Here is a 21,046-nt window from a genome sequence, read left to right as displayed (position 1 = left end):
CTCAATGGGCTGAATAGTAAAACCGATGAGCCTAGTCTACTGCTGACGTCATCCACCTGTTGGGGACGCTAAAGCCCTATAATTGTAGGCGTGGCTAACCGGCAGATTAAAAGACTAATTTCTCGTCATCTGCGCTTTGCTAAATTGTTGTATATGGTCGAATCGTCTCAAAATATGATTCTAATTCACATAATAATGCCATTTAAGACTTTTTTTCTGGTGTCGTACTAAATACTCTGGATGAGTGTAACATATTATGTCTGTAACGTTAAATACAATTAGAAAACGATTTAATTAAAAAATATATATATTAAAAAAAGGCACGTCCGATATTTTTTTGCCGATTCCGATACTTTGAAAATGACGTGATCGGACCCGATCTAGTTATCATGATATCACGCTTTTACATGATGGTATAACATTTTTACATGATAATTATCACGTTTTGACATGATCGTTATCACTTTTTTTTACCTGATAATTATCACGTTTTGACATGATCGTTATCACTTTCTTAATTGATGCTATCACAATTTTACATGATAGCACGTTTTTACATGATGATAGTCTCGCATTTTTACATAATTATCACGTTTTAACATTATTATCACGTGAAAAAGTAATAGCTATCATGTAAACATGAGACTCGACTTTTTTATTTGGGTGGCAGCAAGATGCTTCCATATAAAATGATGCATTTCTGATGTTAAACGTTTGATATGTCATCTATGTTTTTGAATAAGACATTGAAATTTAGCACCTGTACATCACTGCATTTTTTTTCACAAGTTGTGTAGCATCAAAACTTTTAGGGAATCTGGTTTGTACATTTCATATAAAAAAAACAACAGGAAAATCATAAACTCTTGATTGCAGTGATTCGATCTATAACTACCATGCAGCACATAGAGTAAAAAAGTGGGGGGAAAAAACAAAATCACATCAAACAAGATAAGACCACGCGAGTGAAAGCAGGCCACTCTGAACTGCTGGTGAGTGATACGGTTGCTAGGACGCTAAGGAGGCCATTGAGCGATCCAGCGAGCTGCTGTTGCTCACGCCTGCGTTCAAGGAGGAGGTTGAGGCGCGGCGCATCATTGTGTCCTGGTCCATCTGTGTGAGCAAAGAACCGTTTGTTAATTAAAAGACGAAATTGGACTCGCTCCCCTTGTTGTTTTCTTTTAATTTAATCATTTACCTTGGTCAGACCCTTGGCAATTAGGGCGATTTCAGTGGGCTGGTAGACGCAACTTCGCAGTTGACCGTTATAAGCACCGTAGGGCGACACCGGCTTGGATGGTGCTGATTAGGAGAAGGAATGGTCATGGTTATGACACGGCTTTTGTACATTTTTGGGGGAATGGTGATTGACTTTGACAGTGAATAATCGATCATGTTACAGTGTTATAAATTAAGTTATTATGGATGAACCTTTTATCATATGGTGCTCCAAAACTTAAAAAAAAAAAAAAAAAAAAAAATCTACTCACAGAACCTTTTCCAAAAAAAAATTCAAATTTAATGAAATATTACAAACAAAATCAATGAAAAGTTTATCTAAATTTGGGAAATGGTCTGTATTTGTATAATGGGACTACAGTTGTCCAATAATGACTTTTTCACTGATAACTGATATTGTCCAACTCCAAAAAATCCATACCAATATCACAAAGATAATGATATATGCGGTCAAGGACTTAAGATATTATGGCTTAATGTATTGTGGTACCCCACTGGATGCTTTAATAATGATAATGCTCATATAACAAATCCCAAGCATTTTAGAGATATCTAATGGTCAATAAGTGCTTTGCTAAGCTGTGACCAGCCCTTGTACGAAGGCGGAAGGCTTCCAAATGTAGAATCCCTGACAAAAGTCTTGCCGCTTATCCATTTTGTCGAAACAATTGCTAATAACCTGACTTTTAATTATTCAATTGGTTACAGAAATGGCTCATATGAAAGCTAAGACCCTCCCAAATGATGTTGAATGTACAAAAATATACTTTTTTCACTGAATAAAGATATATCATTCATTGAAGACGTAAAGGTCTTTACCTTCTTTGCTTTGAGGAACTTTGAGGTAGAGATTGAAGTATGCGATGCAGCACCATCCTGCTGCAGAATTTGTCCCTTTTTATGGGTAGGAATGTAAGAGGCAGCTAAGCTTTGTTGATATTTCAGACTATTTATGTTGCCTTCCACCCTGCAGATCTCTCCCACACCCCCAAACTGGATTTAACCCCAGAGCATGATATTGCCACCACCAAACTACACTGTTTTGTGGCAAAAGGTGGATTTTTCAGATAAATCTTCCATTGAATAACACCACAGTCACCGCAAATATTGCAGGAGAACTACTGGAGCCCACGTAGATCCGAGATTCATTCAGAAAACAGTGAAGTTTGGTGGTGGCAAAATCATGGTCCGGGGTTACATCCAGTATGGGGGTGTGCGAGAGATCTGCAGGGTGGTAGGCTACATAAATAGTCTGAAATATCAACAAATATTAGCTGCCTCTTACATTCCTAACCATAAAAAGGGACAAATTCTGCAGCAGGATGGTGCTCTGTCACATACTTCAATCTCTACCACAAAGTTCCTCAAGGCAAAGAAGATCAAGATCCTCCAGGACTGGCCAGCCCAGTCACCAGACATGAACAGTATGAAAGAGGAAGCATGGAAGACGAACCCAAGAATGTTGATGAACTCTGGGAGGCATGCAAGACTGCTCTTTTTGATGTTCCTGATGACTTCATCAATAAATTGTATAAATCCTTGCCGTACCACATGGATGAAGTCCTTTAAGCCCATGAAAGTCATTCAAAATATTACATTTGGATCTCACAGAACCACTACTTAATTCGCTTATGTTACGTAACATATTTTTTATTTGAAGTACATTTTTTGTTCAATTTTCACACTACTTTCTGTGGCCGACAAAACTTTTGACCTTTATGTCTTCATTAAATGATACATCTTTTTTCAGTGAAACAAATATATTTTTGTACATTCACCATCATTTGGGAGGGTCTTAACTTTCATATGAGCCATTTCTGAAACCCATTGAATAATTAATTACAAGTCAGGTTATTGGCAATTGTTTCTACAAAATGGATAAGCGGCAAGACTTTTGTCAGGGACTGTGCTTTAAAAGCAACATAATGAAAAACCGCCGTCGATATTATCCGATATCATTTTAAAATACTTTTATCGGCCAATGTCATCGGCTAGGACTAACAAAAATTTCAACAGCAGCCAACCAGCTAATTTATGAACTAACATTAAAGCCATAATCTTCTTATCCAACTAAGCAGATTCCTGTGGGAACTGACGAACACAAAAATGTGGACCTCAAAAAAATAATCAATTTTGGAGTGTTATTGGGAGCTATAACTAGTGCTTAATTCTCATGGAAATGCTTAAAAATCAACAGGAAGTCGCCCGGAAATGCTAGAACACAAAGTCATGCAGAAATTCCCCAAATCAACAAAAAGTGATACGAAATGAACTGGAAGTGACCTAGAAATTTCCCAGAATCATCAAGAAGTGACCAGCTGGAGTTAACCAATGAACAAGCTAAAAACTTCCCGTTACCTGTCGGAGGTTCCTCCATGGTGAAGGCTTTATTTTCCATATACAGAGTCTGATGGGGTGGCTCCGGCTCTTTGTGGATGTTGTCGTAGACCAAGCTCCTAGCCGGGTAAATGTGGTCGCCGTCATGGGGCGGCTCCAAGTCCGGGTCAGGTCGAGTCAGCAAACAGATCTCCGGCACGGCGTACAGCAGAAGAAACACCCAGGCGTTGGACACCACGGCAACCGCCAAGGTGGGATCGTCCCAGCCGGCGTCTCCGAGTGCTCTATTCCCGCCGACGTACATGCCGATCCAAGCTGCCCAGATGGCCGAAGTGAAGATGCCAGTGACCAGGATGAAAGCGGCGTCTCTGCGCCAGCGCTCACGCTTGTGCGTCAGAGAGGTCACGGCTATCACCACGGCGGCGAGCATCAGGACCATCACGTAGATCAAGGCCATGACAAAGTCCTGGTTGGCGAAACGACAAGACGGCTCGGCGTCCACGCCATCCGGTGGATTACGGATGACAGTAATAATAAGCCACTCTGTATTGATGATGACCTCCACTAACCAGAGAGCGAGTGCTCCCAGGCACAGCATCCAGCTCTTGGGGCCCCGGCCCCGCCTCTGCAGCAACACCAGCCACAGCCCGTGCATGACCAAGCAGGCCAGGCAGCCCGAAAACAGGACGCCGAAGAGGAAACGCCGCGCCACGCAGCTGGTGGAGTAGCGGCCCACCACGAAGGCGAAGGCCAGACCAAAGAGTCCGAGGGTGAAAACCAGAACGCCGGCTTGCAAAGCAACCATGCCTTTTCTTGCCTTGTCCGTCACAAAGGGGAGGCAGGCCATGAGGATAACGAACAGGACGAAAGAGGTCACCACGCCCGTGGCGGCGACGGCCTCCACCACAACCCCCCATACAGCAGTCAGGTCGCACAGGTTGTAGTAGATGGAGCCGATGCTGGGTCCGCATCCCTTGGGCGGGCCTGTCAACGCCATGGCTACCTCGCAGATAAGATGCTGCCAACACAAACACCACTAGTTACTTATCTGCTAGATGTGAGGTCAAGACTTCAGGTCAGGACTTCTGTGCTATCACGAGTAACAACATTTATTTAGTGGAATGGTATCAATGTATTTTGAACAATCTAACGATCACTGCCAGCCCCTCCCGGTCCCGTCTATTGCTGTCAATGGCACTGAAACCTGATCATCCAGTTGGGGCTCCAGCTATCGATTATTTTAGTCGTCGATTAATCGATTAATTAGTTAGTTTGAATAATCAAGTAATCGGATATGGAACATAAAAAATTAAAATACCTGAGCTGAACCTCAAACAAGGATAAGGATCTAAGTACAACAAAAGTAAATTTGGCTAACTTTCGTAGCAAAAGTCCCCTAGCTTACATGCTATAAAATGCTAAGTTTTTTTTGTTTTGTTTTTTTGATTACAATGCTCTTAACAAGTGATTCCAATACATATTCCCCCCAAAAATGGCTAAATATACCAATAACCTAAATTACGAATGCATTTATCATTAATTACGATTAATTAATTTTTAAGCTGTGATTAACTCGATTAAAAATTTTAATCGTTTGACAGCCCTACTTCATATTGATGCTTCGTCGTGGCTCCCAGCTAAGGTACATGTACGTAAAGTGCATAGTGCTTGTTGTTTTTTTTTTCTTGTAGTACCAGTATGACTTTAATCTCGTAGTCCTTTATTTGGCCCTAATCCTCCGTCGGAGTCTGTCCCTCGATGACTTCTCCCTCCCTTGTCAATTTTGCCTAGCAACATCCGCGTATTTAATAGTCAGCAACTCTGCATTGTGTAGATTTCACCTTAAATTCTACGTCATTATTTGGTCACTGTATTTGATTATGAACAACTCCACATATTGCACATGGCAAAGTTACGTGATGTTGCAATTATACAAGTACATACTGTAATTATTACTTTACTACTGCATGTAATAGCTTGTTTCCATTTTTATTTCATCATAAAATATTGACCAAATTCCATCAATTTGTAGTTTTGAAAATTATCATTTGTGGTTTTGACGAGAACATCACCCAGTTATTATTTTGTATAGATTTGCAGTATTTGAATATGAATAAATGTCACTTTAAATCACGAATGAATTATATCAGGATCAAAATTTTGATTTTAACAGCTACCTGTTCAATCTCCACAGCAAAATTCATGTACATTTTAGGTGTCCTACCTACCAACAGGTGATCCAGGTAGACTTTAGTCCCAAATGTTTATGTTCTTACGAGAACAAATCCCAGTTCCTCAAGCAGATAATCCGAGCAATTTCCTGCTCACTGATTCACTCTCCCGGTGGAATCGAGCACCGTTCCCCCAATCCTCCCACTCCTTCCCAGCGTCTATCGCGCCGCTGTGTCATCGGCCCCAAGGCCGGTTCCGAGCAGGTCGCGTTCAGTCCACAGGAGCCCTTCGAATGGCTCTCATTCCCAATGTCTCCACCCTCCTGTTAAGCGTCCACCTCTCCTTTGTTGTCAGCAGCTTTGCATATTCTGCAAGATTAGGAGTCGACCCGTTTATTTGTTGCTGGCGCTTTACAGGGGCCTAACAAAGAGGCCACTCACCTCCTTTGGAGTGGCTCGTTTCCACTCGGGTTCTCCCTGTGCAACTGGGTCACAATGCGTTGTTGCCATGCACAGACTGGTGCTGATTAATGGCCTTCTGATGAGATCACTTTGGTGATGAGGCTAAGATGATGCACATTATTCAGGTAGAGAACATAATAACAAGTGTGGGGGAGGAATCCCAAAAGATTCAGCTAAATTTTTTTACCTTTAATTGTATACCATATTTGACACAATACGTTACATTTAAATACTCATTACATACTGTAGATACTTCATGTGTATTCTGTATGTAGATATTACTATATTTGCTATAATACTTGCTATTATACTCCAACATAGCACTATTTTCACTGCCATCCTTACCGTCCAATACTGTACCATACACCTAAATCTAGAGCGCCACCTGGCGGACAAATTTTTTATAGTTACCTCTTGTTTACACAACTAAATTGGATTATGTAACCAAATGGAAAATAGTTATGATGGATTTATTACAGTAGGGAGAACAAGTATCTGATACACTGCCGATTTTACTGGTTTCTCCACTTGCAAAGCATGTAGAGGTCTGTAATTTGTATCATATGTTCTCTTCAACTTTGAGGGACGAAATCTAATTAAAAAAAACAGAAAATCACGGTGTATGATTTTTAAATAATAAATTTGCATTTAATTGCATGAAAGAAGTATTTGATACATCACAAAAATCGAACTTAATATTTGGTACAGAAACCTTTGTTTGCTATTACAGATACCAAACGTTTCCTGTAGTCCTTGACATGGTTTGCACACACTGCAGCAGGGATTTTGGCACAATCCTCCATGCAGATCTTCTCCAGAGCCTTCAGGTTTCGGGGCTGCTGCCGGGCAACACAGACTTTCAGCTCCCTCCATAGATTTTCTATCGGGTTCAGATCTGGTGACTGGCTAGGCCACTCCAGGACCTTAAGATGCTTCTTACGGAGCCACTCTTTAGTTGCCTTGGCTGTGTGCTTTGGATCATTGTCATGCTGGAAGACACAGCCATGACCCATCTTCAGGGCTCTCACTGAGGAAGGAGGTTGTCAGCCAAGATCAGGCGATACATAGCCCCATCCATCCTCCCCTCAATACGGTGCAGTCGTCCTGTGCCCTTGGCAGAGAAGCAGCCCCAAAAAATGATGTTTCCTCTTCCATGTTTCACGGTTGGGATGGTGTTCTTGGGGTTGTACTCATCCTTCTTTTTCCTCCAAACACGACGAGCCGAGTTTAGACCAAAAAGTTCAATTTTGGTCTCGTCTGACCACATGACCTTCTCCCATTGCTCCTCTGGATCATCCAGATGGTCAGTGGCAAACTTCAGACGTGTCTGGACATGCACTGGCTTCAGCAGCGGGACCTTGCGTGCGCTGTAGGATTTTAATCCATGACGGCCTAATGTGTTTCCGATGGTTTTCTTCGAGACTGTGGTTCCAGTTCTCTTCAGGTCATTGACCAGGTCCTGCCGTGTAGTTCTGGGCTGATCCCTCACCTTCCTCATGATCAGTGATGCCCCACGAGGTGAGATCTTGCACGGAGCCCCAGAACGAGGCAGATTGACCGTCAACATGAACTTCTTCCATCTTCTAATAATCGCTCCAACAGTTGTTACCATCTCACCAAGCTGCTTGCTTATTTTCCTGTAGCCCATCCCAGCCTTGTGCAGGTCTATTATTTATCCCTGATGTCCTTACACAGCTCTTTGGTCTTGGCCACTGTGGAGAGCTTGGAGTTTGTTTGTTTGAGCATGTGAACAGGTGTCTTTTATACAGGTAACAAGTTCAAGTTCAAACAGGTGCAGTTAATTCTGGTAATGAGTGGAGAACAGGAGGGGTTCTTAAAAAAGAACTAAGAGCCGAAATATTTACTAGTTGGTAACGTATCCAATACTTATTTCATGCAGTTAAATACAAATTTATTATTTAAAAATTATACAATGTGATTTTCTGGATTTTTGTATTAGATTTCGTCCCTCACAGTTGAAGAGAACTTATGATACAAATTACAGACCTCTACATGGCTTGCAAGTGGGAAAACCAGCAAAATCGGCAGTGTATCAAATACTTGTTCTTCCCACTGTAAAAGGCAGGTCAGTCAACCCTTATGAATAATAGTATTTTATTGCGTCTAACTTTGACACACAATTGATAGGAATGGTATAGTTGACATACACTGGGGCAAATAAGTAATTAGTCAACCACCAATTGTGCAAGTTCTCCTACTTAAAAATATTAGAGAGGCCTTTAATTGTCATGGGTAAACCTCAGCCATGAGAGAAAGAATGTGGGAAAAAAACAGAAAAACAGATTGTTTGATTTTTAAAGAATTTATTTCCAAATTAAAGTGGAAAATACGTATTTGGTCACCTACGAGCAAGCAAGATTTCTGGCTGTCAAAGAGGTCTAACTTCTTCTAACGACGTCTAACGAGGCTCCACTTATTACCTGATTTAACTCATTATCGGTATAAAAGACACCTGTTCACAACCTCAGTCCGTCACAGTCCAAACTCCACTATGTCCAAGGCCAAAGAGCTGTCGAAGGACACCAGAGACAAAATTGTAGACCTGTACCTGGCTGGAAAGACTCAATCTGCAATAGGTACGCTTGGTGTAAAGAAATCAACTGTGGGAGCAATTATTAGAAAATGGAACCTATACAAGGACCACTGATAATCTCCCTCGATCTGGGGCTCCATGCAAGCTCTCACCCCGCGGCGTCAAAATGATAACGTGTCCCCCCTGCTGAAGAAAGTACACGTACAGGCCCGTCTGCGGTTCGCTAGAGAGCATTTGGATGATCCAGAAGAGGACTGGGAGAATGTGTGATGGTCAGATGAAACCAAAATACAACTTTTTGGTAGAAACACAGGTTCTCGTGTTTGGAGGAGAAAGAATACTGAATTGCATCCGAAGAACACCATACCCACTGTGAAGCATGGGGGTGGCAACATCATGCTTTGGGGCTGTTTTTCTGCAAAGGGACCAGGACGACTGATCTGTGTAAAGGAAAGAATGAATGGGGCCATATATTGAGAGATTTTGAGTGAAAATCTCCTTCCGTCAGCAAGGGCATTGAAGATGAGACATGGCTGGGTCTTTCAGAATGACATTGATCCCAAACACACAGCCAAGGCAACAAAGGAATGGCTTCGTAAGAAGCATTTCAAGGTCCTGGAGTGGCCTAGCCAGTCCCCAGGTCTCAAACCCATAGAAAATCTGCAGAGAGATTTGAAAGTCCGTGTTGCCCAACGACAGCCCCAAAACATCACTGCTCTAGAGGTGATCTGCATGGAGGAATGGGCCAAAATACCAGCAACAGTGTGTGAAAAGCTTGTGAAGAGTTACAGAAAACGTTTGGCCTCCGTTATTGCCAACAAAGGGTACATAACAAAGTATTGAGATGAACTTTTGGTATTGACCAAATACTTATTTTCCACTATGATTTGCAAATAAATTCTTTAAAAATCAAACAATGTGATTTTCTGTTTTTTTTTTCCACATTCTGTCTGTAATGGTTGAGGTTTAACCATTTTGACATTTACAGGCCTCTCTAATATTTTCAAGTGGGAGAACTTGCACAATTAGAGGTTGACTAAATACTTATTTGCCCCATTGTATGAATAATCAAAGTGAGCGTTGTGTTGTAGTCGTACTTCGGCAGGGGTTGGGTTGGAGTGGGGCGCATTGCCTTCGGGCTCGTCGCAAGATTAAGGTCATCCAGGACACTTTTTTCTTTTTTTTTAACTAAAGCTGGCTGGCATTTTGCCCTCACTAAAAGTCCTGTTTAGACTGCGTGCATCGATCGCTCCAAAATCAATATACAAATCTGGCAGTTGACAAATTAACCCCTCCCCTTATTTTTAACATTCTGATAGCCGATTCTTAACCCATTTTCATTCATTTGTTCATGTCTCAGTGCCATTAACACTAATAGACGTCCATTACCTGCCAGCCCTAGTTCAAATGGATTGGACGTCTATGACCGTCAATGGTTGGCAGCCCATGAGTTAATAGGACCCCATCACCAAGCAGAAAGCTATGTGACCTTTAATGAAGGGCATACAATTCCCACAGGCCTCCAGGCTAAAAGGAAATAATAGAAAATGTCATAGCTGCCGCTCTGAAACCCCAAAGTAAATGAAATCCTATAAAAGTTTTTGCTTTACATTCATGAAATGATGTTATATTTTCACCTCCATGGACTCCATCATCCAGTTTTGCCACAGTCGCCTTCATTAAGGCCACTTCAGCTCTCCTCTGGGAACCTGTCAAGTTATTCATAGTGCCAGTTTGCATTTGGGTTCTGGAGCTTTTTTTTTTTTTTTTAACTGCACCCCTCACCCTCTTTACCTCCCTCAGGGCTTTACCGCAACCCACTTCCATCGAAAATGATGCTGTGCATTGTCTGTCTGACTGGATGTGGCACTAAAACCCAGGTCAGAGCAAAACGGTTATGTCCAGTATATGGACAAGGATTTTGCTTTTGTTGCAAAACTAATAATAGATTACAGTCACATAAAAAAATAGGACATCCCATACCCCATTATATATTCAGTTCTTTGCTAAGAAATGTTCAGATATCAATATCTGATCTTATTTTGCTTTTTCTCTGGAAAAGAAAGCGATTTACAGTGCCTTGCAAAAGTATTCGGCCCCCTTGAACCTTGCAACCTTTCGCCACATTTCAGGCTTCAAACATGAAGATATAAAATTGTAATTTTTTTGTCAAGAATCAACAACAAGTGGGACACAATCGTGAAGTGGAAGAAAATTTATTGGATAATTTCAACTTTTTTAACAAATAAAAAACTGAAAAGTGGGGCGTGCAATATTATTCGGCCCCCTTGCGTTAATACTTTGTAGCGCCACCTTTTGCTCCAATTACAGCTGCAAGTCCCTTTGGGTATGTTTCTATCAGTTTTGCACATCGAGAGACTGACATTCTTGCCCATTCTTCCTTACAAAACAGCTCGAGCTCAGTGAGGTTGGATGGAGAGTGTTTGTGAACAGCAGTCTTCAGCTCTTTCCACAGATTCTCGATTGGATTCAGGTCTGGACTTTGACTTGGCCATTCTAATACCTGGATACGTTTATTTTTGAACCATTCCATTGTAGATTTGGCTTTATGTTTTGGATCATTGTCCTGTTGGAAGATAAATCTCCGTCCCAGTCTCAGGTATTGTGCAGATACCAGCAGGTTTTCTTCCAGAACGTTCCTGTATTTGGCTGCATCCATCTTCCCGTCAATTTTAACCATCTTCCCTGTCCCTGCTGAAGAAAAGCAGGCCCAAACCATGATGCTGCCACCACCATGTTTGACAGTGGGGATGGTGTGTTCAGGGTGATGAGCTGTGTTGCTTTTACGCCAAACATATCGTTTTGCATTGTGGCCAAAAAGTTCAATTTTGGTTTCATCTGACCAGAGCACCTTCTTCCACATGTTTGGTGTGTCTCCCAGGTGGCTTGTGGCAAACTTTAAACAAGACTTTTTATGCATGTCTTTGAGAAATGGCTTTCTTCTTGCCACTCTTCCATAAAGGTCAGATTTGTGCAGTGTACGACTGATTGTTGTCCTATGGACAGACACTCCCACCTCAGCTGTAGATCTCTGCAGTTCATCCAGAGTGATCATGGGCCTCTTGGCTGCATCTCTGATCAGTTTTCTCCTTGTTTGAGAAGAAAGTTTGGAAGGACGGCCGGGTCTTGGTGGATTTGCAGTGGTCTGATGCTCCTTCCATTTCAATATGATGGCTTGCACAGTGCTCCTTGAGATGTTTAAAGCTTGGGAAATCTTTTTGTATCCAAATCCGGCTTTAAACTTCTCCACAACAGTATCTCGGACCTGCCTGGTGTGTTCCTTGGTTTTCATAATGCTCTCTGCACTATAAACAGAACCCTGAGACTATCACAGAGCAGGTGCATTTATACGGACACTTGATTACACACAGGTGGATTCTGTTTATCATCATCGGTCATTTAGGACAACATTGGATCATTCAGAGATCCTCACTGAACTTCTGGAGTGAGTTTGCTGCACTGAAAGTAAAGCGGCCGAATAATATTGCACGCCCCACTTTTCAGTTTTTTATTTGTTAAAAAACTTTAAATTATCCAATAAATGTTTTTCCATTTCACGATTGTGTCCCACTTGTTGTTGATTCTTGACAAAAAAATTAAATTTTATATCTTTATGTTTGAAGCCTGAAATGTGGCGAAAGGTTGCAAGATTCAAGGGGGCCGAATACTTTTGCAAGGCACTTTGGGACAAGGTCTTTGGGACACTGAAAAAATTAAAAATAGAACGTATTTATACGTTTTTGGGAGCAAATGAGTTAAAAATAGTTCGGGGACTTAATGCGCCATGAATCTGCTATGGCAGCATATAGACATATTTTTCTATCAGACACAAAAGTTCTTTTGTCTTAAAATACAGCAGTTTATTTTAAAGAGGGGTGCAAGAGCAGAAACTGCTTTTGCAGCCTTGTCTGTGTTTTCCACCAAATATTACTTTTAAAGACAGAAAATGAAGTCATAGAAATGTAATTTAGGACACCATGCCAAATGTGTCAGTCACGACGGTTGCCTTCACCTAAACGTTACTGAAACTCAAATGTGACGATAAGCGATCCTGATTGACATATCCACTTACAAAAAAATGTAATTTTGCTCAAATTGAAATAAGCAGACCCCGCGGAAATCTAATTATCCTCCTAATAGTTATCTTAACACCGGCATCCGAGAAGTAATTACTGTTCAAAAAAAAAAAGTCCATCCCCTGAAATAGATTAGGAAACTTGATTGACTGCTGCTCGCTGAGCAAATTAGAGCCTTAATTGAATTTGGCAGATAGTCTCGCGGCAGCCCGCTGTGATTAAAGCCCGAACGAGAATATCATTTTTTCAATGGCCAGCATTGCGTGCGCCGCTAAAAGAAGACTATTGATTGTTGATAGCGCCCGCAAAAAACATTAGGCCGAGTCCTTCGCCGGGCAAACTGATCGATGCCGCGTAGCATCCAAAGGGGAGGAATACAAAATCAAAGCCGTCGCCATGGCAACGCCCCTGCCAGATTCCACCAATCGATGGCGTCGGCCGGCGTCCTACATATAGCGCTCGGGACAGGGAGTTAGCGCACACACACACACGAGAGGGCAACGCACCTCTCTGCAAACATCACCGCAGTGAGAAGATTTATCCGGATGAGAGAGATGATGCCCTCCTGTCATCAAAATTTCCTTTTCGGGGTCTCTCTGACCACCTTGGTCTTCTTGAACCACTTTACGACAGTTAGAGGAGGTAAGATGACACGTTTTCGGACTAAACTTTGCCTCTTTTACCCAGTAGTGTTGCTCTTTTGCAGTCCGGCTTTTAGTTGTAGTAGGGCGACGCTTGAGTAGCGCTGATGACTCGGTTGTCTATTCTACTCACGCCGCCCGCATCCGAGGTACACGAGTCCATTTGCTGGCTGGCTCCGTGCCGACACAACAATACATTAAGGAGGATGAGTATATTAAAAAGAAAAAAAAACATCTTGAAGGAGATTTTTTTTTCTTTGTTATTGATTCTTTTGACCAAATGAATGGACATTGTTCTCCTCTAAAAGTTCACCTGGTGAGTTTTTTTTTTTTTTAATGTTTCTATTAGAGTTGTCCGATAATGACTTCTTAACTGACAACCGATATCCCGATATTGTCCGACTCAAAAACTATACCGATAAATGCGGTTGTAGACTTAAGAAATTATGGCTAATTGTATTGTGATGCCCCACTGGATACTTTAATAATGATAAATGTAACAACTTCAATGTTTTCCAAATAAACATTCTTTGAAAAATAATAGAACAACTTCAACTGAAGTTACGGAAAAAGTACCTACAGTCCCTGACAAAAGTCTTGTCGCTTATCCATTTTATAGAAACATTTGCTAATAACCTGACTTTTTACTATTCAATTGGTTTCAGAAATGGCTCATATGAAAGCTATGACCCTCCCAAATGATGTTGAATGTACAAAATGATATTTGTTTCACTGAAAATAGATCATTTAATGAAGACATAAAGATCAAAATTTGGCATTTTGTCACTTACAGAAAGTACTGTGAAAATTGAGCAAAAAATGTACTTCAAATACAATAATATGTTACATAACATAAGCGACATAAGTAGTGGTGCTGTGAGATCCAAGTTTAATATTTTGTATGACTTCCATGGGCTTGAAGGACTGCATCCATGCGGTTCGGCAAGGATTCATACAATTTATAGAAGAAGTCATCAGGAACATCAAAGAAAGCAGTCTTGCAGGCCTCCCAGAGTTTATCAACATTCTTGGGTTTCGTCTTCCATGCTTCCCTCTTTCATCCTATCCTAGACATGCTCAATGATGTTCATGTCTGGTGACTGGGCTGGCCAGTCCTGGAGGATTTTGATTGAAGTATGCAATGGAGCACCATCCTGCTGCAGAATTTGTCCCTTTTTATGGTTAGGAATGTAAGAGGCAGCTAAGATTTGTCGATATTTCAGACTATTTATGTTGCCTTCCACCCTGCAGATCTGTCGCACACCCTCATACTGGATATAACACCAGACCATGATTTTGCCACCACCAAACTTAAAATGCTTTTATCGGTCGGTATTATTGGTTACCCGATAATATCGGACAACTCTAGTTTCTATATTTGCTGGCGTAGTTGATTTAAAAGGTCGTAGAGTAACATTCTGTTGAATGTATTGCCGTCAATGGCCGGCAATAATTTGATTTCATATTAAAGTTAATTGAGGAACGAATGTGTTTTTGAAACGATTGTCAGTAGTATTACAGGCCAAAGTTTTAGTAGTTCATACTCACTCACGTACATGAAGGGGAGGTTTTTTTTTTTGTGTGGGGAGGGGGGTTGTCTGTTAGCTGTCTTTTAGTCAATTTCATTATTTATTTATTTTTATTTTAAATATTTACGAAGTGTTCAGCCATCTAGTCTGACTACATATCAACAAAGTAGAGTTGTCCGATATGATCGGTAGCAGATAATATTGCCGATAAAAGCATTTTATTATTGGATAATATCAACGTCGGTTTTTCATAATGGGTTTTGGGCCAATATGCATGTTGCCTTCAAAGTGAATGTAGAAGCCTTCTGCCCTTGTACAATGTCTGGTCACAGCTTTGCACAGCAGTTATGCTTATTGACCATTAGATGTCTCCAAACTAAGATGAATGGAATTTGGTATGTGAGCAGACTACTGTATTTGCTTTCATGTTGCAAATATTAAATGAAAAATAAATATGTAAAAAATAATAAATTATAAACTCATTACAAATAACTACTGCGTTACCAGAAAGAAATAGTCACTAAGAAAAGTAATAAAATATTAAAATCTGGGGGGGGGACTGCAAAATGCATATTGGGGATAACTCATTGGCAATACATTGTTTGGAATTAGACATAAAATGTTAAGTCCATGATCGCATATATCAATATCGGTTTGATATCGGAATTATATTTTTGAAGTTGGACTATACCAAGCTATAAGTTATCGGTTAAAAATTCATTATCGGACAACTGTAAAACAAAGTGAATTCCAAAGAATATAAAAATGATGTCTGGTCACAGCTTTGCACAGCAGTTATGCTTATTGACCGTTAGATGTCTCCAAACTAAGTTGAATGGAATTTGGTATGTAAGCAGGCTACTGTATTTGCAGTCATGGTGCAAATATAAAATGAACAATAAATATGTGAAAAATGATCAATTATGAACTCATTACAAATAACTACTGCGTTTCCAGAAAGAAATAGTCACTAAGAAAAGTAATAAAATACAAAAATTGGGGGGGGGGCGGACGCATCTTGGGAATAACTCATTGGCAATGCATTGTTTGGAATTATCCATAAAATGTTAAGTCAACGACCACATATATCGGAATCGGTATGATATCGCTATTCAATTTTTGGAGTTGGACAATATCGAGCGATCAGTTATCGGTTCAAAAGTCATTATCAAACAACTATAAAACTAAGTGAATTCCAAAGAATTTAAAGATGATGTTGATGTACATGTTTTACTTTTGCAGGACGCACAAAAATACCTCAGGTTTGAGACCTGTGTTCTAGGAAGTTACCGATTCAAGTACCTCATTGATCATTAGGAATATTTGTCAAAAAAATTAGCGACCGTTTCATTAAAATCGAAACAACAGCAACTAAAAAAGTGTTTTTACAGTGTGGCCTTGTGATCCAAGTTTATTTGTTCTGTGACAACACTTATAACCCAAATTAGCTTTCCTCATTAAAAATGGAGTGAAATGCAATTAAGCTACTGCTTTTTCGCTGCGGCTTAATTTTAGATCACATTTTCCCTAATATCTCGGTGAATAATTCATGAATCTTAACGACACAATTAAGGCACATCCAAGAGGTGGGTAATTGGGTGCTGATCCTTAATAGGATTGTTTTCTCTTGAAATGGGATGGCTAGGATTGACAACCACAGTCAATAGCAGCTAATGTTAGTTTATGAAATAACAATTAAGTCGTTGCAACAGTACAAAGATTATTAATATGTGTCCTTCGGTTTGGTTTCGTAAGTGGTAACATGCCAAAAACAGCTAATTTTTAAAGCACTTTTTGGCCGTCTATCACTGCCAATGGCTGCCAAATGAGTTAAGGCTTTTTTAAAAGAGCATAAACAATATGACATTGAAAAGTCATTCAGTGCAATGGCAGATAGCTGGGACAGTTTTTTTCACATAGCAACCATTAGATGTCGCCATTGTGTTTTCAAACATACAGGTAGTCCTCGGGTTACGAATGAGATCCGATCCTATGCTGACGACGTATCCCGGCTTTCCGCGTAAATCGGAATTAATCCTTTAATTATCACTGGAACTACCGGGGTTTTTTGGGGGGGCTATAAAGAAATACCAGAAAGGCGTCAAATGACCCCGATACCAAACTGACTACTTGGCTTTGTCAAACAATAGACCACTCAAACAAGCAATCAAGCAGCCCAGGTGTGAAGGGGAGGTTTCACTCTGGATAGCTGCAATAAGCATCTTGAACATTTGCAAATCCAGACTTGTTAACTCCTGGACTGTCTACATTTTAGAAAATCGAGTGGGACAAATCCCATCAAGCACTTTTACTTTGTCATGACAAGTCCAACATTCAGTTGTCAATGTTCAGAGTTGATTATGTTAAAGCACACATTGACCAAAGACCTTTCCACAGCAGCTCAAACAGCTGATTTGTCACAGCAAACACAAGCTTCAGTGCATACTAGGCAAGCTGCAGCTTTTGGAATATGTAAAAAGGTTGTCCACCCGATTGTCTGCCTGAGCGGTCCACTGTCCGACAAAGGCAAGGCAGCGCTGCCCTGCAAACACTCAAGATGTTAATTGGAGCTATCCAGCTAGGGCTGCAGCTACCGAATATTTTAGTAATCGAGTAATCGACTGAAAATTCTATCGATTAATCAAGTAATCGGATAAAACATTTTTAGGTAAAGAGCAATTATAAGACATTTAATCCAATATTTAACCATTATCAGTCAATCAATGTCTTTATTTTCGATGTTTTCGATTCAATTTTCACTCAAAAAAACTAGATTTGATTAAAAAAAAAAAAAAAAAACATATTTCTTACCTAAAAATGTAATTACTAGGGTTGTTCCGATCATGTTTTTTTGCTCCCAATCCGATCCCGATCGTTTTAGTTTGAGTATCTGCTGATCCCGATATTTCCCGATCCAATTGCTTTTTTTTTTTTTTGCTGCCGATTCAATTCCAATCATTACACATAATTTTTCCCGATCATATACATTTTGGCAATGCATCAAGAAAAAAATGAATAAAACTCGGACGAATATATACATTCAACATACATTGTTTTTTATGACAATAAATCCTCAAGATGGCATTTACATTATTAACATTCTTTCTGTGAGAGGGATCCACGGATAGAAAGACTTGTAATTCTTAAAGGATAAATGTGACTTTGTATATTGTGACTAAATATTGCCATCTAGTGTATTTGTTCAGCTTTTAGTAAATTATACTGTAGCCATTTAACTTTTGGCCAAATGCATGATGGGAAGTGCAAACATGACTGTGCGTCATGGTACCAATTGATATATCTTCTCTGCATTGGGAAATAACATAGGGTGTTAAGAAAAAGATCAACTACTACCTTTCTTCCACACATTGCTTCCCACGATTATTCTAATCGTTGGGGGAGGGGTTTGTAAAGCTTTAGCCATTTAAAAAATGTTCCAAAGGCTGCCAAAATTCACTCTACTCATTTTACGCTGCCTTTTAGCTCTATATACTGTATGACGCCATTATAAATTGAACACGACAATGCGTGAGTGGGTTGTGCAGCGCATGCGTTAATTGCGTTAAATATTGTAACGTGATAAATGTAATAAATATTAATTCTCGCCGTTAATGCGATAAATTTGATAACCCGAACTCAAGCTTAAACTAAAGACTCTGGAAGAGTGTAACACATTATGTCTGTAACGTTAAATACAATTAAAAAACGATTGAATTAAAATATATATATATATTTTTTTTTAAAAAGGCATGTCCGATATTTTTTTGCCGATTCCGATACTTTGAAAATGACGTGATCAGACCCGATCGATCGGCATCTCGAGGAATTACACTTGATAACACACATCATTTGAAAGCTACGTGTTTTTCCCCACATGTTTCAATTAAATTTCCATTTGCGTCAAGCTATTTTTAAGTTCTAGTTAAGTTTTAAGTTAGTCTAAACTGTAAGTACTGATAGGATGAGTTTTTGCAGTGTTCAAAATAAATGTATGATACCTGCTGTATTGGAGCACATTAGGGACCAGTGCTACTTGGTGTTTTATTCAGCAATGACTACTGAGCTAAAACTGAAAGTTAGCTTTATTATGTTTTAATTTTACAGATTAAATAAAAACTGTATGTAAGACACGTTAGCCACGCATCGACAGTGATCATAATCAATAGAAACCTAGCCCTCTGAAGGGCTAACGTTACGTGAGCGAGTGACAGTAATGTTATATTTATTAGCGCTGAGAAATCTACTGCTTAAAGATGGCGGCTGTTTACTAACGCTCCCCAGACGCGGCCGAGTCTGTCATTTCGCTTCTAGTCCTAAATGAATGTGATATCTATGAGATGCATCGGACACTACCTGCTACCACATTAGCATCATGCGGGCTAGTTTTAGCAATGTCGGCGTAGTTTGTAGCGGCTGTCGGCTGCAGTAAGATTTTTTTTGTTTTTTTTTATTGCTTCTTCCTCTACGCACGTGACGTCAGCACGTAGTCCCGCATTAAAAGTAGTCCGGGCAAAACATGAGCTGGCAAAATTAAACGATTCCTCGAGGTTAATAAAATTACTCGGATTAGTTTTTCTAAACTCGAGTTACTTGAGTTGCTCGAGTATTCGTTTCAGCTCTAAATTCAACCCTGTGGTTTTGTGAGTGTGAATGGGAATATCAAGGACCATAGTGCTCACAAAAGGTATGCCGATTAGGATCAAATGATCCTTTTCTGGTAGGCCTGAACGATCTTGGAAAAAACTATTATTGCGATTTTTGGGGGGTTTGCCGTATATTGCGATATTATATTGCGATATTAAAAAAAATTATATATTTTTTTTAAAGAAATTTTCACTTGATGACTTGAATCGCTGTTCGGAAAGACTTTAGATGACTCACCATCACCACAATGTACAGTGATCCCTCGTTTTTCGCGGTTAATGGGGACCAGAACCCGCCGCGATAACTGAAGAACCGCGAAGTAGCACACCCCCCACCCCGAATTTTGTGTGTGTGTGGGGGGGGGGGGTGTTTTTAGTGCTCAATGTATTTATTCAGATTTAGCATTGGAAAGAGATACATATAAGACATGTTTTTTCTCACTTTTTCCCCCAAAGTGATTTAAAAAATGTATATAAAATGGTTTTTAAGCACTTCAAATGTCAAAGTTATGATCAGTTTTAAACATAACCGTCCAACCAAATCATTTTTGAACAAGAATAAAGTACTGTAGTAGATAAATGCTTGGCTTTATTAAATGCTTCTGTTTATCTACCTTAGCTGTGACCGTTGGAGTGACATGTAGAAATTTCAAACTCCTCATCATCACTTCTGGCATTTATATGTCTCCAAAGTCTCCACACACACACATTCATTCCAGCGCGGCTTCCTTGCAGAAACTGTTTAACAAGTTAAACCATGATTGACAGATTGCTGCCCGGCTTCTTTGGCCAGATCAAAGCCATCGTTACGAACAAAGGGCTGGGAGAGGGAGGGTGTGAGGCTGTGCGCAGAGTAGAAAGAAAGGCGTATATTGATTAAAAAAACAAAAAACTATCGCACATGCTTGCGATGGGACTCTCGCGCACGCGCACATCGCGATGGCGATGTTTAAACGATATATCGTTCAGGCTTATTCTCTGGTTACAAAATTGATTTGTATCAACTGATCCACCCTTGGTAGTTCTAGTGTTAAAAAATAACTATCCAAAGAGTCCACAAGTATTTTATTTCGTTTAATGATGGAGGATACACTGCCCTCTGGTGGCAGCGTTGGGTGTGGCTGGACTGTTGCCTTGACTTCTGTGACTGAGTAGGAGACTCGTCTGACATGGATATAGGACGGCTGTCTTCTCGTTTGGCCCACATAAGGCTGTAAGTTTTTTCAGCTAATATATGTTTGTTTCAGCATTTGTAATTAAGTTTAGAGCTAAAATTTGTGGAGTTATGTGTGAGCGATTTGCTGCGAAAATTGTAAATACGTTAGCATTCATAGCATTTAAGATAGAGGACTTTTGCTAGGCAAATTAGGTTA

At 40.1% G+C, this 21,046-nt stretch overlaps 2 protein-coding genes across 8 annotated transcripts in view; one reads left to right on the top strand and one right to left on the bottom strand.

Moving 5' to 3' along the window:
• Positions 1-587: 587 nt before the first annotated feature.
• LOC130931889 (G-protein coupled receptor family C group 5 member C-like) overlaps positions 588-21,046 on the bottom strand; it is a 31,937-nt gene continuing 11,478 nt past the window's right edge. For 3 of the 7 annotated variants that reach the window (XM_057861078.1, XM_057861081.1, XM_057861080.1), the window contains 6 exons: positions 10,401-10,472; positions 6,189-6,311; positions 5,805-6,116; positions 3,598-4,594; positions 1,199-1,302; positions 588-1,113 (listed from right to left, as the gene is read on the bottom strand). In XM_057861078.1, coding sequence (XP_057717061.1) covers positions 1,009-1,113; positions 1,199-1,302; positions 3,598-4,573 — 1,185 coding nt within the window. In that variant the 5' untranslated portion in view covers positions 4,574-4,594; positions 5,805-6,116; positions 6,189-6,311; positions 10,401-10,472 and the 3' untranslated portion in view covers positions 588-1,008. Of the gene's footprint in view, positions 1,114-1,198; positions 1,303-3,597; positions 4,595-5,800; positions 6,117-6,188; positions 6,312-10,152; positions 10,473-21,046 lie in introns of those variants that run through there. The other 4 variants (XM_057861083.1, XM_057861082.1, XM_057861079.1 and 1 more) reach the window with 4 other exon arrangements.
• LOC130931888 (BTB/POZ domain-containing protein 17-like) overlaps positions 12,782-21,046 on the top strand; it is a 31,568-nt gene continuing 23,303 nt past the window's right edge. The window contains exon 1 of the mRNA XM_057861076.1: positions 12,782-13,502. Coding sequence (XP_057717059.1) covers positions 13,406-13,502 — 97 coding nt within the window. The 5' untranslated portion in view covers positions 12,782-13,405. The remainder of the gene's footprint in view (positions 13,503-21,046) is intronic.

Source organism: Corythoichthys intestinalis, chromosome 16 (assembly GCF_030265065.1).
Source record: "Corythoichthys intestinalis isolate RoL2023-P3 chromosome 16, ASM3026506v1, whole genome shotgun sequence".
Classification (NCBI taxonomy): Eukaryota; Metazoa; Chordata; class Actinopteri; order Syngnathiformes; family Syngnathidae; genus Corythoichthys; species Corythoichthys intestinalis.
The sequence above is the reverse complement of the archived record's forward strand: the minus strand, read 5'-3'. Positions and strand labels throughout refer to the sequence as shown.